Source organism: Pseudophryne corroboree, chromosome 5, assembly GCF_028390025.1.
Source record: "Pseudophryne corroboree isolate aPseCor3 chromosome 5, aPseCor3.hap2, whole genome shotgun sequence".
Lineage (NCBI taxonomy): Eukaryota > Metazoa > Chordata > Amphibia > Anura > Myobatrachidae > Pseudophryne > Pseudophryne corroboree.
Window position 1 is genome coordinate 286,150,097 of NC_086448.1, and position 21,117 is coordinate 286,171,213.

The 21,117-nt window shown below is 45.3% G+C and overlaps 1 protein-coding gene across 2 annotated transcripts in view; it reads left to right on the plus strand.

Moving 5' to 3' along the window:
* Positions 1–21,008, plus strand: part of MYRIP (myosin VIIA and Rab interacting protein) — an 835,957-nt gene extending 814,949 nt beyond the window's left edge. For both annotated transcript variants that reach the window (XM_063922392.1, XM_063922393.1), the window contains 4 exons: positions 1,460–1,564; positions 10,694–10,754; positions 13,993–14,111; positions 17,644–21,008. In XM_063922392.1, coding sequence (XP_063778462.1) covers positions 1,460–1,564; positions 10,694–10,754; positions 13,993–14,111; positions 17,644–17,673 — 315 coding nt within the window. In that variant the 3' untranslated portion in view covers positions 17,674–21,008. The remainder of the gene's footprint in view (positions 1–1,459; positions 1,565–10,693; positions 10,755–13,992; positions 14,112–17,643) is intronic.
* Positions 21,009–21,117: the final 109 nt, after the last annotated feature.

Consider the following 21,117-nt stretch of genomic DNA (forward strand, 5'->3'; position numbering starts at 1 on the left):
AAGTGCATTTTATTTGCATCGCAGACACATCGAAACATCACTCACTGTGTTCTAGAGATGCTGGGCTGCCCTTACCTGCACAGTCATCAGTTTTAAACACGTACTAAGTCGCAGATGATGCACAACTTATCTTGCCTTGAGAAAAAGCCGCAGCCGCTGCATTGTAGCACTTCCTATACAGATTCAGACTCATTCACACATAGATGTACAAATGTCACACATCAAATTGATCAGTGCAAGCAGTCAAAGCAGTTTTGATACTTCCAGATGTTTTACTTATGCCAATAAAACGCACTTTTTGAGCAAGAAAGATGCTCAGCGCTGCCAAGTCACACAGTACCTGGAGAGGGGCTATTTCCCACAACTTGAGAAACAGTGGATAAGGACACATCTGTAGGTACAGTACTAAATCTTGAGCACAATATCTAAAAAACACATCCATATATTACAATGGTTAAGTATGAATAAAAGATAGTCAGAGGGTTAAGTGAAGAGCTACAGTAGGAATCGTAACACCACATCGGAGCACAGATAAAAACTGCTGAGCAGGAAGTGTCACCAGCACATGTGCAATGGTAAGGCATACCTCCCAACTGTTCCGATTTCGGCGGGACAGTCCCGTTTTTCACGGTCTGTCCCGCTGTCCCACCCGCGGGTCGCAGTGTCCCGCGGGTAGTGGGGCAGTTGGGAGATCCCCCCAGTCACTCGCTGCTCTGAGCAGAGCAGCGGTGAATAGATGCTGTGCGCATGCGCAAAGCGTCTATTTACGGCAGAGAGGGACAGGGGGCATGACCAGCAGCTCTCACAGCGCTGTTCATGCCCCCATAATGATGAAAACGGGGGGGTGGCTTGCGATCGCGGCACTTGCCGTGAGACCACGCCCCTTTCTGTTAGGCCACGTCCCCTAAAATCGGGCGCACGCCTTGGGCGCGCGATACTGTCCCTCGGATGAGAGAAAAGTTGGGAAGTATGGGTAAGGCAATAGAGTGGAGTCTGAGGGCCTAATTCAGATCTGATTGCAGCAGCAAATTTGTTAGCTAATGGGCAAAACCGTGTGCACTGCAGGTGGGGCAGATGTAACATGTGCATAGAGAGTTAGATTTGGGTGGGGTGTTTTCAAACTGAAATCTAAATTGCAGTGTAAAAATAACCCACCCAAATCTAACTCTATCTGCACCTGCTACACCTGCCCCACCTGCACTGCACATGGTTTTGCCCATTAGCTGACAAATTTACTGCTGCTATCAAATCTGAATTAGGCCCTGAGTGCCAACATTTTCCTATTGAATGATCAGCAACAGCTAATAGACAGCTGAGGGGAGAAGAAAAGCTGCTGGTGTCTCCTAGGTAACCTGCACAGCTGCCTGACTGCTGTTAACATACGGTAGTGAGAAATTGTATGTCCACTCCAGCATGTTGGTTTTCTCAGTGATATAAATAAAAGCTGTTATGTTTCTAGATTTCAGATATTGAAAGCAGAATATCAGCTCTTACAGTCGCTGGCTTAAATGTTGCTCCATGTGTACGGCTGACGAGAAGACATGAGCAGAAGATTACTAATCAGGTATAGAGATTTAAATTTATTTATATGTCTTGTAAATTGCGTCAGAGTGCCAGTTGCTAATTAGTGCTTTGTTTAAAACATTATTATCATTATTAACATTTCTTCATGGGACACCACAAAGTTCTGCAGCGCTGTATAAAGCAATGGTACTAAACAATGTAAACAAATCAACAAAATGAAATGGTGACCAGCAGCATACATAATTACAATATGAAAGAGCAATTACATGCGCATACTTTACTGGATTTATTATGTAAGCTTAAACTGAGGAAATGGGGTTTTTGGAGAGATACTAGAATGTAGGGAAAGGAACAGGCAGATGTCAGATAGACTAGAGTGAACCGGAAAGTTTTGAGAGCACTGTAAGCAATGGACGTTAGATTGAAGTCTGATAGAACGAGGCAGAGCTTTCCATAAGTTTGGAACCATGGGGGTCATTCCGAGTTGTTCGCTCGCTAGCAGATTTTAGCAGCATTGCACACGCTAGGCCGCCGCCCTCTGGGAGTGTATCTTAGCTTAGCAGAATAGCGAACGAAAGATTAGCAGAATTGCGAATAGAAAATTCTTAGCAGTTTCTGAGTAGCTCCAGACCTACTCGCAGATTGCGATCAGCTCATGCCGTTTCGTTCCTGGTTTGACGTCACAAACACGCCCTGCGTTCGGCCAGCCACTCCCCAGTTTCTCCAGACACTCCCGCGTTTTTCCCTGACACGCCTGCTTTTTTTAGCACACTCCCAGAAAAAGGCCAGTTTCCGCCCAGAAACACCCACTTCCTGTCAATCACACTCCGATCACTTCAACGATGAAAATTCTTAGTTCGGACGTGAGTAAATCTACTAAGTTTTGTGCTAAAATACTTACCGCATGCACACTGCGTACCATGCACATGCGCATTTTTGCCTTAATCGCTCCGTTGCGAAAATCGGCAACGAGCGAACAACTCGGAATGACCCCCAATGTGGGATATGCAGAACATAATGAAGTTCTTTACTAAGGTAAAACAGCTGTCTGAGTTCAATTACCGCTTCTGATACACACATAGGGGGTCATTCCGACTCGATCACACGCTGCGCTTCGTCACAGCCGTGCGATCGGGTCGGAAATGCGCATGTTCTGCGGCTGCATTGCGCAGGCGCGGCGTTGCCTGCAGCGACGCCACTAGCGAAGAAAGCGGTCGCAGCGGCTACCGCAAGAAGATTGACAGGAGGAAGGCGTCCCGGGGCGTCAACTGACCATTTTCTGGGAGTGGTACGGCGAACGCAGGTGTGTCCAGGCGTTTGGAGGGCGGATGTCTGACGTCAATTCTGGGACCATCAACGCTGGATTCATCGTACAGGGTAAGTAACTCATACCCTGGTCTTGTTCTGCGCAAAACTTTTTTTGCATAGCAGGTCTGCACAAGCGATCGCAGCTTTGCTATGCAAAAAAACACTCCCCCCATAGGCGGCATCTACTTGATTGCCCGGGCTGGATAAAGTTGCAGCGTGCGATCAACTCGGAATGACCCCCATAGCCAGAACTTTGTGAGCCCATAGCTTCATATTAATTACACAGGTTCTGTGGTTGGCTGACTTCAAGACTCCATTTCACCTGGTTTTAATCAGCCACAGAACCTGTTTAATTAATATGTGTCCAGAATTAAAGGGATGAGGTGGTAACCCTAGTACTAGTGATCTAGTTCATCTTTTTAAACTATAATAATGCCCTTACTCATTTTATGCCCCATAGTAGTGCCCTAGTTCACATTCTAACACACAGTTCATATTATGTAACATTATAGTGCCCTCCACGTCATATTATGCCACATTACGTGCCCTCAGTCAGAATATACCACATTAAAGTGCCCCTAGTACTTTATATCATTCACTACACACACCCATTATTATTATCCGTTATTTATATGGCGCCACAAGGGTTCCGCAGCGCCCAATCACAGAGTACATATGCACATAATCAAAACAGGAAAACAGTGACTTAAGGCCCATATACACGGGAGAGATGTGTGCTGAGCGATCCGCTCAGCATACATCTCCCGCCGCTCAGCACAGCGCGATGTGTGCTGAGCGATGCGGGGGAGGACAGGGAGCCGCTGAATTCACCCGGCGGGTGAAATGAGCGACGTGCTAGATTGGCCTGCATGCAAGCTCAATCTAGCACCGGCGATAGCGATGTGCCGGGCCGCGCATCGCTATCGCTGAGGGGGCTACAGATTGCTTAGATTTTAAGCATGGATCTCTCCGTGAGTACCCCCCTTAACAGTTGAAGACAATATAGGACAAGTACAGGGTAACTAAGCATAACTACACCAGTAAATGACATAGAGATAAGTTTCAAGGTGGCCAAAAAACTGCAGGATTTGGGCAGTTGAGGATTATTAACGTAAGAAAAGGATAAGCACATGAGGGAAGAGGGCCCTACTCGTGAGAGCTTATTATAACATCCACTACACACACCCCTTACTATTATAACATACGCTACACAGACCGCTAACGGAAAATGGAATGTCACTCCATTAGGCAGCCTTATTCTACATCTGGTAAATTTATATCCCATCACCCACTTATCTCTCAAGTGCTTCATCCCTATTGGCATCTGTTGTATCTTATACAGCAGCCCCATGTCTGCAGGGTCTTTATGGCCGAGAAGATTGCAGTTTACAGTAAACGTAAAAAAAAGTGAGGCGGAAACGACCAATCAGTTCCCACCAGAAGGAATACTTGCTAATGCATGAAATTCCACTTTGAGTGGAGATATTCTTAATTTCAGCACACAATGTTTTTCTGAAGCAGTTCTAATCTCGGAGCTCAAGCACTGCCCCCAACTTACTTCACAAAGGCTGTAAACAAGGAGAAGCATACTCTCTGATCGTGTCGATTAGCAGCCTTACCCTACCCCCCCTCCCGCAGCCACACCCACAGCCTAACCCTAAACCCCACCCCCGAAACCTAACCCTAACCCTCAGTGCCTGTGAGAGTGAAATGAGAGTGTGGGAAATTCATCATACCAGTGATCTTTAGTGTGAGAGACAGAGACAGACACTTTTAGGATCTCTGTCAAGGCCCTCTTTTCAGGCTGAGCAACAGGCCGGATCCAATTAATTAGCATGGAATTCTGTGAAGTTGGTAGACAACTAATTGACAGGTCCTAGCCTCCTATGCCTCTGGGACCCAGAGCAACATTTCCTGTCCTATGGTATGCCCATTTGCCTGCAGTAGCTATACATCAGGGCTCATAGGTTTTCAGAGCAAAATGGAAACTTTTGTCTGAGAGTAAACAGTTGCACAGGTAGGTAAGGAAGAGTTAGGTTGTGATTTTATTTTCAGAGTGACATACCTCCCAACAGTCCCATTTTTCATGGACTGACCCACTGTCCCACACGTGTGCTGCAGTGTCCCGCAGAGAGATAAATTGGGTATAGCAGAGCAGCAGGTGTACAGATGCCGAGTGCATGTGCAAGGCATCTGTTCAGTGTGCGGGGAAGCCAGGGGCAGCTTAGCATCTCTGGGAGTGCTGGGCAAGCCCCCAGAGTGATGGAGACAGGGGCGTGCTGTGAAGCCATGCCCCCTCCAAGCGGGGACACACTCTCTTTTGGGGGGCTCGCACCTTCGGCACACAGGTAATCCCGATATGGTACTTACAATTGTTGGGAGGTGTGGCGTGAGATTAATGTAATCAAAATTAAAGGGTAGAGAGAGTATATTTTAAAAAGCATTACTTGCCACGTATGGCCTTTCCCACTCAGGAAAAGGTCTTGAATTTTGCACCTCAGAACTGACAGAGATCAGATCAGAGCATTAAATGAGACAAAACAATTACCACGTACAAAGCACAGTGCAATAAAGATGAAATAATCAGTGTATCCTCACACAAATTATCATCCAGCCCAAGTGCTAGGCAGTTCTGGTGGTTTCATGACAAGTAGTCCATGAATCTGATGTCTTCCTGCTATAGTGCAAAGCAGCTCCTCACTGGTCGGAATCTCTATTGAGTGTGGCACAAGTAAAAAAAAAAATACTGTAACCCCTTATTTTTTTAGGGGCTAGTAATGCTGGGCTGAATTAACAATTGGGCTCTTTTAAAGTTACCTGGCCTGTGGGGGTTGGAGCTATTAGCAGAATTGGGAAAACCACAAATAACAAAAAAAAAACCACAGTTGTCAAATTCTGCTTACACAGCATATGCTACATTTACATTTGAAATGGGGAGCATGCCACCACCCCAAATCCTCATCCAGAGCCAACATTAGATAAGTTGGCTAGTTTTGATTAAAACAGGACAACAGGGCCTGATTCTGAGTCAAATGTAATCTTCACGCAATGCCGATGTTCACACAGTTCAGCAATTTTTTACAACCGCACGTGTGGACCTTTCTGACAACTTCTATGGGGCATGTGTTACACAGAGTAGACACACAATGGTGCTGTTGGGATCAGGACAGAGGCAGAAAGGTGACGGGTGTCCCTGGGCAGTGACTGGAAGGTGGCTAATAGTGCCTGCAAATATGGTCTGTTCAGTGGGGTATTATGGGAGTGTCGCAGGTGTGTCAATCAAAAGAGTGCATTCCCTGACACACAGCCTCAGGCATAAGTCAGATAGAGAAACTGCACCTGCCATAGTGCTGTTGCAAGTTTTGATGGTGCAACCCGGGGGATGGGATCCAGAACAAAACGATAGGTGGGGGCACCATGACAGGAGAAGGGAAGGTGTGGGAGGGGTATTTTTGTGTGCCTTTGACATGTGTGCTCCTGGAAAAGAGGGAGTGGCCTCGCAATGAGGGGCATGGCTTCAAAGATAATGCCATATCCGTATGACAGGGAGAGGGTGATGCCTTGGAGAGGCAGAGGGTGACAGAAGAGATAGAGAGTGATGGAGAGATAGTGTCACAGGCGAGAGGCAGAAGGGTAAGGCAATGGGTGACAGGGAGATACAGTAGGAGACAGAGAGGCAGTGGGTTATAGGGAGAGGCAGAGGGTGACAATAGAGAGTGATAGTAAGAGGCAGTGGGTGAAGCCAGGGAATGGGTGACTGGGAGAAAGTGGGTGATGCCAGGTGAAGGCAGTGATTGACATAGAGGATGAAGGAGAGAGACAATGGATGACAGGGAGAGGGTAACAGGAGTGAAAGATGACGGGGAGAGATAGTGGGAGACCAGGAAATGGTGACCGGGAAAAGCAGTCATGACAAGAAGAAGGTGACAGAGAGAAACAGAGGGTGACGGGGAGAGTGCCAGTGCAAAGCGAGCCCCTGTCCTGGTGATAGAAAGAGAGAGAATGACAGTCTGGACAGCAGCACACATTTTATTAAAAAATACAGTAAATAAAAAATCCAAACTACTAATCCATGCCAGCCAGTGTTACACTTACCGTACCTTTCCTGAGACGTTGCTCTGGTTACTATTCACCTAGACTGAGTACTTACTTCAAAAGCAGCATGCGACTGCTACAGCGGTGCCCCCCTTCTTACTGAGCCTTTGTGGCTCCGGAGTCTGGCATGTTAATCCGGGAGGCGGGAGGGGTGGGCACAGCAGATGCAGGGATGGCTGGGGGATGGCCTTAGCTCCACTATGACCAACCCCCTTAATTCATCTCTGTCTCTCAGCAGCAGTCATCTCTCCCAGCTGCCACACTGCGCGCTCCATTGGGTATCGTCCGTATGCTCCTGCTTTGCTTGAGCGGCCCTCAAGCTGGCCCTCATATAACTAACGGCTGCGGGTATCTTAATGGCGGCGAGCCCTGGTACAGTAAACAGGCTGCACTGACAGCCAGCAGCCGTTACCTAAATGACAGAGGGGCACGCTCCTTGGTGCCACCCCCTGAATCTGCCACTGTTGCAACTGATGGTGGAGTCTAAGGTCTCACAAATCAGCATTACAGCGTGCAAAGACGCTAAATGTGGATGTTTCAGTTTTTGCACATTCAGACGAATGGATATACACAAGGGAAGGAGTTTGTAGCTGTGTTTGTATAAAGTTGTAGATGAGTGACCACCATTAGATGCAGCAGCGTGTGCTTTTGTGTGCGAATCGGGCACCAAGTGTGTTTTTCTCCTGCTGTAGCAAAACCCAACATCAGACCTGGCTCTAGTAATATAAAATGTGGATGGGCAGGGCTGCCATCAAAAATTGAGGGGGCCTGGGATTAACAAAATAGGCAGAGCCCCCCTGCCTCCTCCCCCCTTGTCATTATTCTCATGGGGCAGGGATGAAGCGAGAGAAAGAAAAGGAATAGGTAGGAGAAGGAGAGAGGAGGAAAAGGGGGAGATGGGAGAGAAAGAGGAGCAATAGTGGAAATGGAAGAGAGAGTACGGATATGGGGAAACAGGAAATAGGAGGAATGGGGGAAGACGGGAGACAGAGGAGGAATAGGGGGGAATGAGAGAGAAAAGAGAAAGAGAGAGGAGGAACAGGGGGAGATCAGAGAGAGAGATGATGATTATGGGGAGATGGACGAGAGACAGGAGGAATAGTGGGAAATGGGAAAGAGAGGATAAATATGGTGAGATGTGGGGGATAGGAAGAATGGGGGGAAATGAGAGAGAGAAAGGAGGAATAGGAGGAGATGAGCAAAAGACGAGGAATAGGAGATGAGAGAGAGTCATAGGAGGAGATGAGAGAGAGGAGTAGGAGGAGATGATAGAGAGGAGGAATAGGAGATGAGATGGAGGAGGAATAGGAGATGAGAGAGGGAGAAGGAATAGGGCAAATGAAAGAACTGATTCATAGTGGAAGCAAAAAATAAACATTAGCTGCACCTGGACAAATAATGTTGCAATGCAAGTGGTGTACTGTAAATACATTTATTTATTTTTTTGCATGCAGGGTAAAGCAGTGGCGCACGCAGGGGGGGTTTCCGAGTACCTGGAAACCCCCCCTGCCAGGATGATCCATCGCAGTGCAACATTATTTCTTCATTTATGTGAGGAGCCGCGAGCTCGGGCAGTGATCTGTGCTGTCGCGGCAGCAGCTCCTCACAGCCCTTTAGAATTTTGAGCAGTGCAGGGGACCAGGAAGCTCCCATGACCCTTTGCATGAAACTCACTGCACTGCACTATTCCTCGGCAGGCACTCCGTCCTCCTCGGCTTCAGTCTCCACAGGTCGTCAGGTCAGATGTGTGATTGTGTGTGTGAGCAGCAGTCCCCGGGGAAGGAGGGAGAGAGGAGAGGGGAGTGTATAATGTATTATGCAGTCTACATGTTTGTGGTGTGTGTACAGTCAGTAGCGGATCTTGCCACGGGCAAGCAGGACTTTTGCCCGGGGCGCTGCCTTCCGGAGGGCGCTGGCGCCATCCGGAGGGCGCCGCACCGTGGCAAGATCCGCCACTGCTGCCCGCTGTGTCCCCCGTCCGCCTCCGCTGCCGTCTCCGTCCGCCTCCTGTGAAGGGAACTAGACGCTATGCGTCTAGTTTCCCTTCGTGGAGAGTAACTTTGCTGAGCGGTGCGCGATGACGTCATCGTGCACCGCACAGCAAAGGTCCTCTCCACGAAGGGAACTAGACGCATAGCGTCTAGTTTCCCTTCGTGGAGAGGACCTTTTGCTGTGCGGTGCGCGATGACGTCATCGCGCACCGCTCAGCATTCAAGCGGCGCTAGCAATGTACAGGGGGCGTAACTGACCATGCCCCCTGTATTAGGTCACGCCCCTTTTCCTGCCCGAGGCGCAGAGCGCCCTTGAACCGGCCCTGTGTACAGTCTGCAGCCCCACTGTGTGTGTGTGTGTGGGGGGTTGATGTTGTCTATAGTCTGTGTGTCTGTTCCACAGTCTACAATCCCAATGTGCATGTATTTGTAATCTGCAGGTCATAGTGTGGTGGGGTGGGGAAGTCTGCAGTCCCAGTGTGTGTGTTTACTTTGTAGTCCCAGTGTGTGTCATTTGCAGTCCCAGTGTGTGTGTGTGTGTATATATATATATATATATATATATATATACACACACACACACACACACACACACACACATATATATATATATATATATGTGTGTATATATACACACATATTTATATATATATATATATATATATATATATATGGGGTCTGCCAGCCCCTAGGAGTGCACCCTGGCAAGATAAGGTTGGTGCTAACAAGGGAGTGCCGGATAATAGAAGTACATATATATATATATATATATATGTTACACACACACACGGAAACCCCCCCTCCCAAATCCTGCGTTTGCCCCTGTAAATACTGGCTGCTTCTGAATGTATCGCACAGCTTTTTTTTTTTACACTGCAATTTAGATTTAGGCTAGAATACTCACAGGGCCTACTTCAGGGTTCCGGTAAGAATGGTCGACCATATTATGGTCGACAGTCATTAGGTCGACCACTATTGGTCGACTTTGGCATGGTCGACATGGACAAATGGTCGACACATGAAAAGGTCGACATGAGTTTTTTATCCTTTTTTGGGTGTCGTTTTTTTGCGTAAAGTGACGGGGAACCCCAGTTAGTGCACCGCGTCCCCTCGCATGGCTCGCTTCGCTCGCCATGCTTCAGATTACCGTTCCCAATCGTAGTCCACGTGGATCATAAAGTATGGAAAAGTTCCACAAAATTAAAAAATTTTTAAAACTCATGTCGACCTTTTCATGTGTCGACCATTCATGTGTCGACCATTTCCACAAACACCTTCTTCCTGTCCATCTCCTTGCGATCGCCCGTGCGAATGGATCCGTCACACAAACCCATCGCTGAGCGGCGATCCGCTTTGTACCAATGCGACGCGCCTGCGCATTGTGGTGCTTACACATTCACAGTTTGTGCCCGATCGCCCGCTGTGCGAAAACGTACAGCAGCAATCAGGTCTGAATTAGCCCCACAGCCCATACCAAATCTAAATCTCTATGCACATTTTAAATCTGCCCCAACTACAGTGTAACAAGGTTTTACAGAAATACAAAGTCACCTGCTTTTTTGGCTTTACTCCCAACTCTGAATCAGCACCATTGACTAAGAATTTTCTGGGTCAATATTCAGAACTGCTGCACCTACTGCATTCTCTAGAGAGGTTAACCATAGGCACATGGGAAATATACCTTTTCAGCCATGTCGTATGTCTTGTGTTTAGAATTATACTATATACTGTATATTGTGAAATATTAAATGTCTTTTGTATATTTATTTTAATAGATTCACACAATAGACTCCTCCAGACAGCAAAGGAGAAAATTACCAGCAACTCCTCTGCAAGGTCAGTACCTGGAAACATGTCAGTAATTTTGAGTCCTCTATGAATGTGTGGAATAAAGTTAATATAAAAACTGATGTACTTCATTAGTAAAAGTATATTTCTATGAATAAAAACATAGTATAAACTTACCTTTTATGTATTCTAATGTGTTCTGTACAGAGCTGGATTGAGGCGCACAAGCAGACTCTGCTGATTACAATTATACAATATGCGGCATGCCTATATTCTGTTTGCGACTGGGGTCTGCTGGTGTATCTACATACGAAATGCTATGTTACCGTATTTTCCAGGCATGCTGCATATGGGATACGGTCATTAGGTCGACCACACTTAGGTCGACAGTCATTAGGTTGAGCACTATTGATCAACATGCATTAGGTCGACGTGGTCACTAGGTCAACATGGTCATTAGGTCGACATGAAAAAAGGTCGACATGAGTTTTTCACTGTTTTTTTTTTTTTTTACTTTTTCATACTTTACGATCCACGTGGACTACGATTAGGAATAGTAACCTGTCCAAAGTTCGCTCACCATGCGAGGGGACATGGTGCACTAATTGGGGTTCCCCGTCACTCTACAAAGAAAACAACACCAAAAAAAGTAAAAAAAACTCATGTTGACCTTTTTCCATTTCGACCTTGTTCATGTCGACCTAGTGACCATGTCGACCTAATGCATGTCGTCCAATAGTGGTCGACCTAATGACTGTTGACCTAATGACCCATACCCCTGCATATAATTAGAATCAGCAGAGTCTGCTTGTGTGTCTTATTCGCACAGCAATGCAAATAAGACGCACAAAAAGATACCCAGCATTTAGAAACGCGCTCACATGTAGGTGCAACTAGAACTGTTGTGTAACGTGAATGCAGCAACGATTGGAGAGGACACTTCTGTACATGCAATTGGACATTTTTACACATACATACAGTCACACACCTATACATACTGTAATACATGTAATAATACACATACATGTATACAGTGTGGTAAAAAAAGGGTAGTTTGCCACTATTGTTGTGGGAGAAATGAAGGCCTCCTCTGTAGGTCTGCAGGCTTATGTTGCAGACAGGTTTAATCCTCCATATTCTTCTGCACGCAGAACACAGCTTTACAGGTGAACCACAAGGGTGTGATTATATGCAGCTAGTCTTGTGTTGGGACATGGTGACCGACGCAGAGTTAGTTGGCTGGTGACTAGATAGGTGAACAGTGTCTATTCAGTGTCAGGATCGCAGGATTAATTTTTGTTGGTGTGATGGTTGGAACTAAAGACTTATGCCGACTGTAACATCCTGCCATTTTAACAAACAACAGTGCATTGGTTCATCAAGACCTGTGTGGGCATCCTTTATTACCAGGTTTGTACAACAGTCACACACATATACAGTACACATAGTCACACACATACATACAGTCACAAACGTAACAGTACATACATAGTCACCCACTTATACATACAGATACACCACATTCATCATTGCCCACATCGCGGCAGCATCTACACTAGCCCAAGTGTGAATAGTCGCACCCGCAATTGCACAATGTATTTCCTATGGATCGCGGGTGTGAATATTCGCAAATATCCGTGTACATGCACGCTAGTCACAGCAATTCAGTCGCACCTCTATATACATAGAGACATGACACATTCCTCCCTGAATCCCTCTTACCATATAGGCTTGCTGCTGGATAGTCCTCAGAGTCATTATTCTGGGTCTACAGTAGCTCCTTCCCTCTCTCCCATGCTCTGCTGGCACTGAGCCTGCCCCCAACTCCTTTTCCATTTTCTTGAATAATTTCACAGCAGTTCTGCTCTATTCCTTACAGCAGTGGTTCTCAAACTCAGTCCTCAGGAACCCACACTGTTCACGTTTTCCAGATCACCTAGCAGGTGCACAGGTGTATTCATTACTCACTGACACATTTTAAAAGATCCAAATGAGGAGCTAAGTATTTCACTTATGATTCTGTGTTCTGTGAGGAGACCTGGAAAACGTGAACTGTTTCTGGTCCTGGGGACCGAGTTTATGAACCTGTGCCTTACAGCATAGGTTCTCAAACTTGGCCCTCAGGACCCCAACAGTTCATGTTTTTCAGGTCTATATATTCAGAAATATATAGCTCCCCCTGTGGATGTGTCAGTGAGTAATGAATATACCTGTGTACCTTCTAGATGACCTGGAAAACTTGAACTGTTTGGAGCCCTGACGGCCGAGTTTGAGAACCACTGCCTCACAGCAGGGGTTCCCAGTCACGGTCCTCAAGAAATATTAACAATCCAGGTTTTCAGGATAGCCATTCTTGAGCACAGGTGACTTAATTAGTACCTCAACTATTTTGATTTAACTATCCTTGCCCAAGCATAGATATCACTAAAACCTGGACTGCTAGTGTGCCTTGAGGACTGAGGTTGGAAAACACTGCCTTACAGCATATAAGAGCTGTGTCTGAACTAACTCAATGCAATTAATCCCGTAGTAGCATCCCTCGGGGGTCATTCCGAGTTGATCGTAGCTGTGCTAAATTTAGCACAGCTACGATCATCTTCCCTGACATGCGGGGGGACGCCCAGCACAGGGCTAGTCTACCCCACATGTCAGTCCGCCCCCCCACGCACAAATACACAATGCTTTTGTATTTGTGGAGTAACTCCCGGCAAGCGCAGCTCCTGCGGCTGACTGGGAGTTGATTGTCGCTGCCACTGGCCGCAGCGGCTACGTGAGACGTCACTCAGCCGCCGTGGCCCGCCCCCCCAACGGTCCGGCCACATCTGCGTTGGCCGGACCGCGCCCCCCTAAACGGTGGCTTAACGCCGCCGTTCAGCACCCTCCCGCCCAGCGACCGCCTCTGTCTCATAGGCGATCGCTAGGCAACAACGGCTGCCATGAGCCGGCGCACTGTGGCGCTGGCGCATGCGCAGTTCCGACCCGATTGCTGCGCTGCGACAAACTGCAGCGAGCGATCGAGTCGGAATAACCCCCTTCATCTGGAAAATGGATGTGTTTTAGTAACCACTGTCTTTAAATAGTCTGTGAGTATTAGTGCTAATTGATCATGGCTAATTGATAATGAGTTCTACAATTTCTTGTACCATTTCACTTTCTTAAAGGGGCTGACTTAAAAATCATGATTTCTGATGTTTATTGCAGGATATTTTGGCATGTAAATACACTTTCTTAGGTTTGGCATTATTAATTGTTACAAAATATATATATTTTTTATTTATGTGAAAAGATGAAGAACCTGAAATTCCAGCAGTGACCACAATGAGGGCATTTAATAGAAATTTTGTACTGCAAGGATCTTTAACTCAGAGAAGTAAAGAACAGAAGAGTATTGCGAAGGATGTAATGGTAAGGTATATTGTATATTATATTGTATATTGCAAAGTGTTGCTGACTGATCCGTAGAATTATTTAACAGAGCAACTCACATATAGACGTACTCTATATACAAATGTGTCTTCAAACGCCTATGCTTTCTGCACCCCCCCCCCCCCCCTCATGCTCCATAATTGGGAGCAAGAAAGGGATAAATATGCGGCGCGCGCGCGACAAAAAAGGGGTGTGGTTTCGTTGGAATGGGCGTGGTTTCACATAAAGGGGCGTGGCATTGCAGGGAAAGACTACCTTATACCCCAGTTTTGCAACCTGCACGCCCATACGTTGGCCACCACAGGAAAGAAAAATAATCCTGATTCATGCCCCTTACATTATTTGTCATTTTTCCTCCTTATAGTAATGCCCAGTATACATTATGCCACATACTGCAATGGCCCTTAGACATTATGCCGCACACAATAATGCACATGACACAATATGCACACACTGTAATGCCCCCGACACATTATGCCACACACCGTAATGCCTGTGACACATTATGCCACACACCGTAATGCCTGTGACACATTATGACAGGAATCGCAATGCCCGTTATACATTATGCTACACACTGCAATGCCCCTGATACATTATAGCACATACAATGTCTGTGACACATTATGACACACACCGCAATGTCCGTGATACATTATGCCACACACTGCAATGCCCGATACATTATAGCACATACAATGCCTGTGACACATTATGCCACACACTGCAATGACCTTGAGAGATTATACCACAATGCCCGTGATATAGTATACCATACACCGTAATGCCTGTGACACATACCGCAATGCCCTGCCCGTTATACCCTATGCCACACACCGCAATGCCAGTTATGTATTATGCCACACTGCAATGACCCTGAGACATTATACCACATACCACAATGCCCGTGATATAGTATACCACACACCGTAATGCCTGACACATTATGACACACACCGCAATGTCCGTGATACATTATGCCACACACCGTAATGCCCATTACACATTAAGTCCTACAGTAAGGCTTCTAATTACTTTTCAATTACCTGCTCGTTGTCAGGGGTTTCATGCACTGGGTGTCATGCTCGTTGCCAGGGGTTTCATGCTCTTGGTTCCATGCACGGTGCCAGGGGTTTTCATGCTCAGGGTGTCATGCTCGTTGCCAGGGGTTTCAAGCACTGGGTGTCATGCTCGTTGCCAGGTGTTTCATGCACTGGGTGTCATGCTCGTTGCCAGGTTTTTCATGCACTGGGTGTCATGCTCGTTGCTAGGAGGTAGTCCTTGTTGCTAGGGCTGTGCTCCCAGTGCCACATATGTCCCCAGTGCCAGATATTCCCCCACGGTGCCAGGTACTCACATGCCCCAGTGCCAAATATAGCCCCCCCCCCATGTGCCAGGTACACATATACCCCCCCAGTGCCACATATGCCCCCAGTGCCATATATTCCCCCCAGTGCCAGATATTCCCCCCCAGTGCCATATATGCCCCCAGTGCCAGATATTCCCCCCCAGTGCCATATATGCCCCCAGTGCCAGATATCCCCCCCCCCCAGTGCCATATATGCCCCCAGTGCCAGATATTCCCCCCCCCCAGTGCCATATATGCCCCAGTGCCAGATATCCCCCCCCCCAGTGCCATATATGCCCCAGTGCCAGATATCCCCCCCCCCCCCCCCCCCCCGCCGCTGCTGCTGCTTTTTGGAGGGACACGGAGGGCACAGCTCGCCTCTCCTGTGTCACTCCTGCTGCATCATCTCCGGCGGCCGCGGGTCTAATGGGGGGAAGTGCCGGTTCGTGAGCCAATTAGAGCTCACGGACGGCACATCCCCCTATTAGACCCGCGGCCGCCGGAGATGATGCAGGAGGGACACAGGGAGGCGTGCTGTGCCCTCCGTGTCCCTCCAACAAGCGGCGGAGGAAGGAGACCGCAGACTGACATGCGGACGCTCGTCCGCATGTCAGTCTGCTGTAAATCAGTGGCGCCCCCGCAGCCCCTCGCCCCCAAGCCACCGCGAGGGCTGCGTGGGCAGTAGTTACGCCACTGGGTGCGAGACACCTGATGTGATTCCCGTTCTGTGACTCATTTTCCTTAATTTTGTTACTTTTACCACAATTTTATGTCTTCCTTTGCTTATAGATTACTACAGTGTTTCCCACCCTCTGTCCTCAAGGCAAACTAACAGTCCAGGTTTTACAAATAGCCATACTTGAGCACAGGTGGCTTAATCAATTATTTTGATTGAACTATCTGTGCTCAGGCATGGTTATCCTTAAAATCTGGACCGTTATACCACTTTTATACTGCATTGCCGAGTCGCACCCGGGATTTGTGCATAGGTCCTTCCCGGGTGCAACTTGGCGAAATCCCTTTCAGACAGACGGCCCGACCTGTCAAAATGCTGGGTTGGTGACATCAGCTCCGACGCGTGCGGAGGTGGCGTTTGGAGATCAGATGACATCACCACCGATGCGTGCGGAGGAGGCGCTTGGTGATAAAATGATCTCCAAGCGCCAACTCTTCTCTACGCAGTGAACGGATCCTGGATGGCATCAACACGGCTTACCCGTTTACACTGCACCGCGAGCCAGGACCAACCCTGCTCACTACCTGGGTTGAAATGCCGGGTTGCTTGTTTTAACACTGCACTATGGGGGTCATTCCGACCTGTTCACACGCAGCGTTTTTTCGCTGCGGTGCGAACTGGTGCGGAATGCGCATGTGCGGCGGGCGCTGTTACGCCGCGGCTACCGACGGAAGCGGTCACAGCGGCGACCGCTAAGAAGATTGACAGGAAGGAGGCGTGGATGGGTGGATCTGGACCGTTGGAGAGCGTTTTCGGGGAGTGATGAGTAAAACGCAAGTGTGTCCAGGACAACGGAAGGCAGAGGAGTGACGTCAAAGCCGGGCCCATCATCGCTGGATCCATCGCACAGGGTAAGTATGTCCAGCCCTAGTCTACTTCTGCTTGAAATTTTTTTATCTTAGCAGGGCTGCACAATTAAATAAGCATTCCATGTTCAGGAAAAAATTTGACTGAATCATACAGGTCACAGATATTGTGGTCAGACAATAAACACATACATGGTCACATACAGTATGATTGCCCAACTGTATTTACCAACCATTCTCGTCAAAATCTAAACATTATGATTGGTACCAGAACCTTTTGGCATAATACACTCTGAATAATGTGCCCTGCTGTTTCTAAAGTGACACAACTGCAGCGTGTGTAGGCAACTTCACTTTTATCACACCTAGGAAGGCAGCATATCCATTAAGAGACAACTCTGCAATAGCCTGAGCTAATTGGAATAACTGTGGCTGTGTCTAGTGTTAGATGAGAGTTGCACAATAAAGTAGAATAGTATGATCATACGTTATATCCGGTACTTCAGGCAAAAAATAAGACTTGTGCAGTGCATATAGAAAAACACTGTATTTTAGCTAATAATTAAAATGACCTAATTAATTACAGTAAATCATTCATGTTTTCGTTTTAATTTTTCTCAGGAACCTACCAAGGGCTCAACCATAATGTAAAGACACATATTTACACTGCCAAATAGTATGATGCCTAAAGCTGTACACAAGAGTGCCTTTATTTGACAGCCATTGTGTTATCCATGGAAAACTGGTTCTTGTGTGATGATGAAATGCCTATATAACCAGGAGTTGTCCAGATGCCTCGCTGGAATGGTCTATATTTAGGGTCTGAGAAGTGGAACTCTGCCTTAAGTTCTTTGGAGACACCGGAAAAGGTTACTGAGTTTCAGAAAAGGCTCTCTTTATTATGCACTTTTTTTATTATTTCTGTCCCAGTACAGGTAATGTGTCGAAAACAAAAAAAACTATGGTTTTTTTTGTATTATTAATTTTTGATGTATTCATATGCCAAATTCAATGTAAGAGCAAATGATTTTATCATGAAGGTGTATTTTACAAACAAGTGTCTGTATCCACACTGGTCTTACATGGTTGCTGTGCTGTTTTCTGACAGATGTAATATAACTACATAAAAAAGCAATTTGTATTGTAAATTGATTTTCACTAATTACTCTTGGCCACATGACTCTTTTTTTTCACAGCAATCTCCTGTATTCCTTCCAGATGTTTGTATAATTTAAAGATAACTTATTTATCTGAATAAATCATATCTTTCTAAATCGGGTTGGGTATGGAATCCCGCCGGCGTTCAGAATACCAAAGCCGGGATCACAGGCCGCCAGAATGTCGGCAGCGGGGTAATTGCTAGAAAGCCCCTTGCGTGCTCCCAGCGCTCGCCATGCTGCGGGCTCGGAGGCTCGCTGCACTCTCCACAGGTTCTAGTCCCACTCTATGGGTGTCGTGGACACCCACGAGTGGACATAGTCCTGGCGCAGCTGTCGGCATTCTTGGCGGTCGGGATCCCGGCATTGGTATCCTGACTGCCGGGATCCCAACCGGCGGGATAGTAACTACATCCCTTTGACATCATCAGGCACTACAGTTTGGTATATATAATGGTATATTGATTTAAAATTTTCCCCTGAATTCTAGATAAATACAAATTGTAAAGATGCTTTTGTCATTTTCACCAAAGCTTTTAGCTGTCTGGGCAGCGTGTAGTACTCTGTTATAAAATAAATCCAATGAGCAGAGTTATGCTGTGTTACAGTATATTCAAGGGCAACAAAATAAACAACTCTAGCCTAGTTTTGTGATAAACAGAACAGGAAGCCTTAAAGATAAAACAATGGCCCTCATTCCGAGTTGTTCGCTCGGTATTTTTCATCGCATCGCAGTGAAAATCCGCTTAGTACGCATGCGCAATGTTCGCACTGCGACTGCGCCAAGTAACTTTACTATGAAGAAAGTATTTTTACTCACGGCTTTTTCATCGCTCCGGCGATCGTAATGTGATTGACAGGAAATGGGTGTTACTGGGCGGAAACACGGCGTTTCAGGGGCGTGTGGCTGAAAACGCTACCGTTTCCGGAAAAAACGCAGGAGTGGCCGGAGAAACGGTGGGAGTGCCTGGGCGAACGCTGGGTGTGTTTGTGACGTCAACCAGGAACGACAAGCACTGAACTGATCGCACAGGCAGAGTAAGTCTGGAGCTACTCTGAAACTGCTAAGTAGTTAGTAATCGCAGTATTGCGAATACATCGGTCGCAATTTTAAGAAGCTAAGATTCACTCCCAGTAGGCGGCGGCTTAGCGTGTGTAACTCTGCTAAATTCGCCTTGCGACCGATCAACTCGGAATGAGGGCCTATGTGATTAGTCAAAGCCACAGACAGGCAAGTACACATCAAAACATTAAATTCATGATACAGTGAAAATCCTTTTAAAAGTGTATCTCCAAACAATATTTTAATTCATATCTCCCACATAGAAATACAATGATGTGCACATAATTAATGATTTTGCTGCTTTATGGATGAAATATAGCCGTTATCACCGTTTATGCCACATTAGGAGTCAACCTGTGTTCCAAAGTGTTGATTATAATTTTTGAAAAATAATTTGCTAAGCAATGCCTGGATCTTTCTTGATGTGTACAAAACAATGTTTGTATGTGATGTGTTTCAATAAGGCAAGGGTTAATAGCAATGATTTGTAAATAATATACAATTAGGAATACAATTAAAAAAATAGCATTATTCTTTTTAAAAAATAATATTCACAAAACCATATATTTATTTGCACAGTGCCCTTTAATATTTGTAACAACTTAATGCAATACAAATCACAAATAAATACTTTGTAGAAAATAAAAAAAAATCATAAACTAATTAAATACAGTTATAACACTCCTAATCAAATAAAGAATCATTGGGTTATTTATAGAAGAAAAAATAGGTAATTCAGGGTCAAATTATTTTATGTATATCAATGAAAAAATCCACAAAAATCAGACTAATATTAACTCTTTATGTATTAGACAATCATAGTTATTATTTTTTTTACCGTTTTGCTTAAAATTATTTTTTTATTCATACAGCCATCATGTAAAGCACATGTGACGTGGGCCTATATTCATGATTATATCTCTAAAAAAAAAATTCTATGCCAATCAGAAACATGCTCCCTTGTCCCTTAAATATTGTTTATGCATTTTGTACAGCGAGCTGTTTTTGCTTCTCATTCTCTTCTAACAAACTCTTATTTATTAAGGACAAGTTTAATTTAAGCCACTGTTTGTGATTACTATTATTAATTTTTTATTTTTTTATTTTAAACAAATGTGAATGATAGCTAGTTGTTGACTTTAAAAGGTTTGTTATAATCTGAATGGAATGAAAAATTCTAGACTCGTTTTGCCCTTTGTTATGTTTCTGTGTAAACAAATGTTTAATGTGCAGTAGAATGGTTCCCATAAAAGCATGTAATGTAGTGTACTAATGTTAATGTTAAATTATCCAGTCTTCTGAAATGAAATATGTACTATGTAAGCACTGCAAAAAGTCATCCATGTTTTATTTCGTCAAGAAGATTTATTTGTGCCAAATGAGTGTAAGAGTTTATTGTTCAAATGCAAATATTATATCACACTGATAATTATTTTGCCATTAAGTGATTCTTTTAGTTTTAATATTTATATCAAGATTAATTTTTTTTACAAATGAAAATATTTTAAAGGTTACATACAGTAAGAGTATATCGCAAAAAATCTATTAAATTTTATTTGAAAAATATACAATGTATATAAATGTGCTTTCATGTCATCTGTAGCATATGTTTACAATGAGATTTCACCAGAGGACATTATGGGATAGAGATGGTTTTAAGGAACTGATGTAATTAAAATGCATGTCAGTTTAAATTATTCTTGAAAAATTAAACAGCCTTGATTACAAAGACAAACTTCAAAAATATAAAAGTTATAAATCATTAAGAGTGTGTCTGTATTTTTATTCAATGTGACTGTTTCATAAAATGATAATGTGTGCTTATTTTTATAAAATTTATGAAATTCTGGCAATATACTTGTAGGCTTCTGGGAG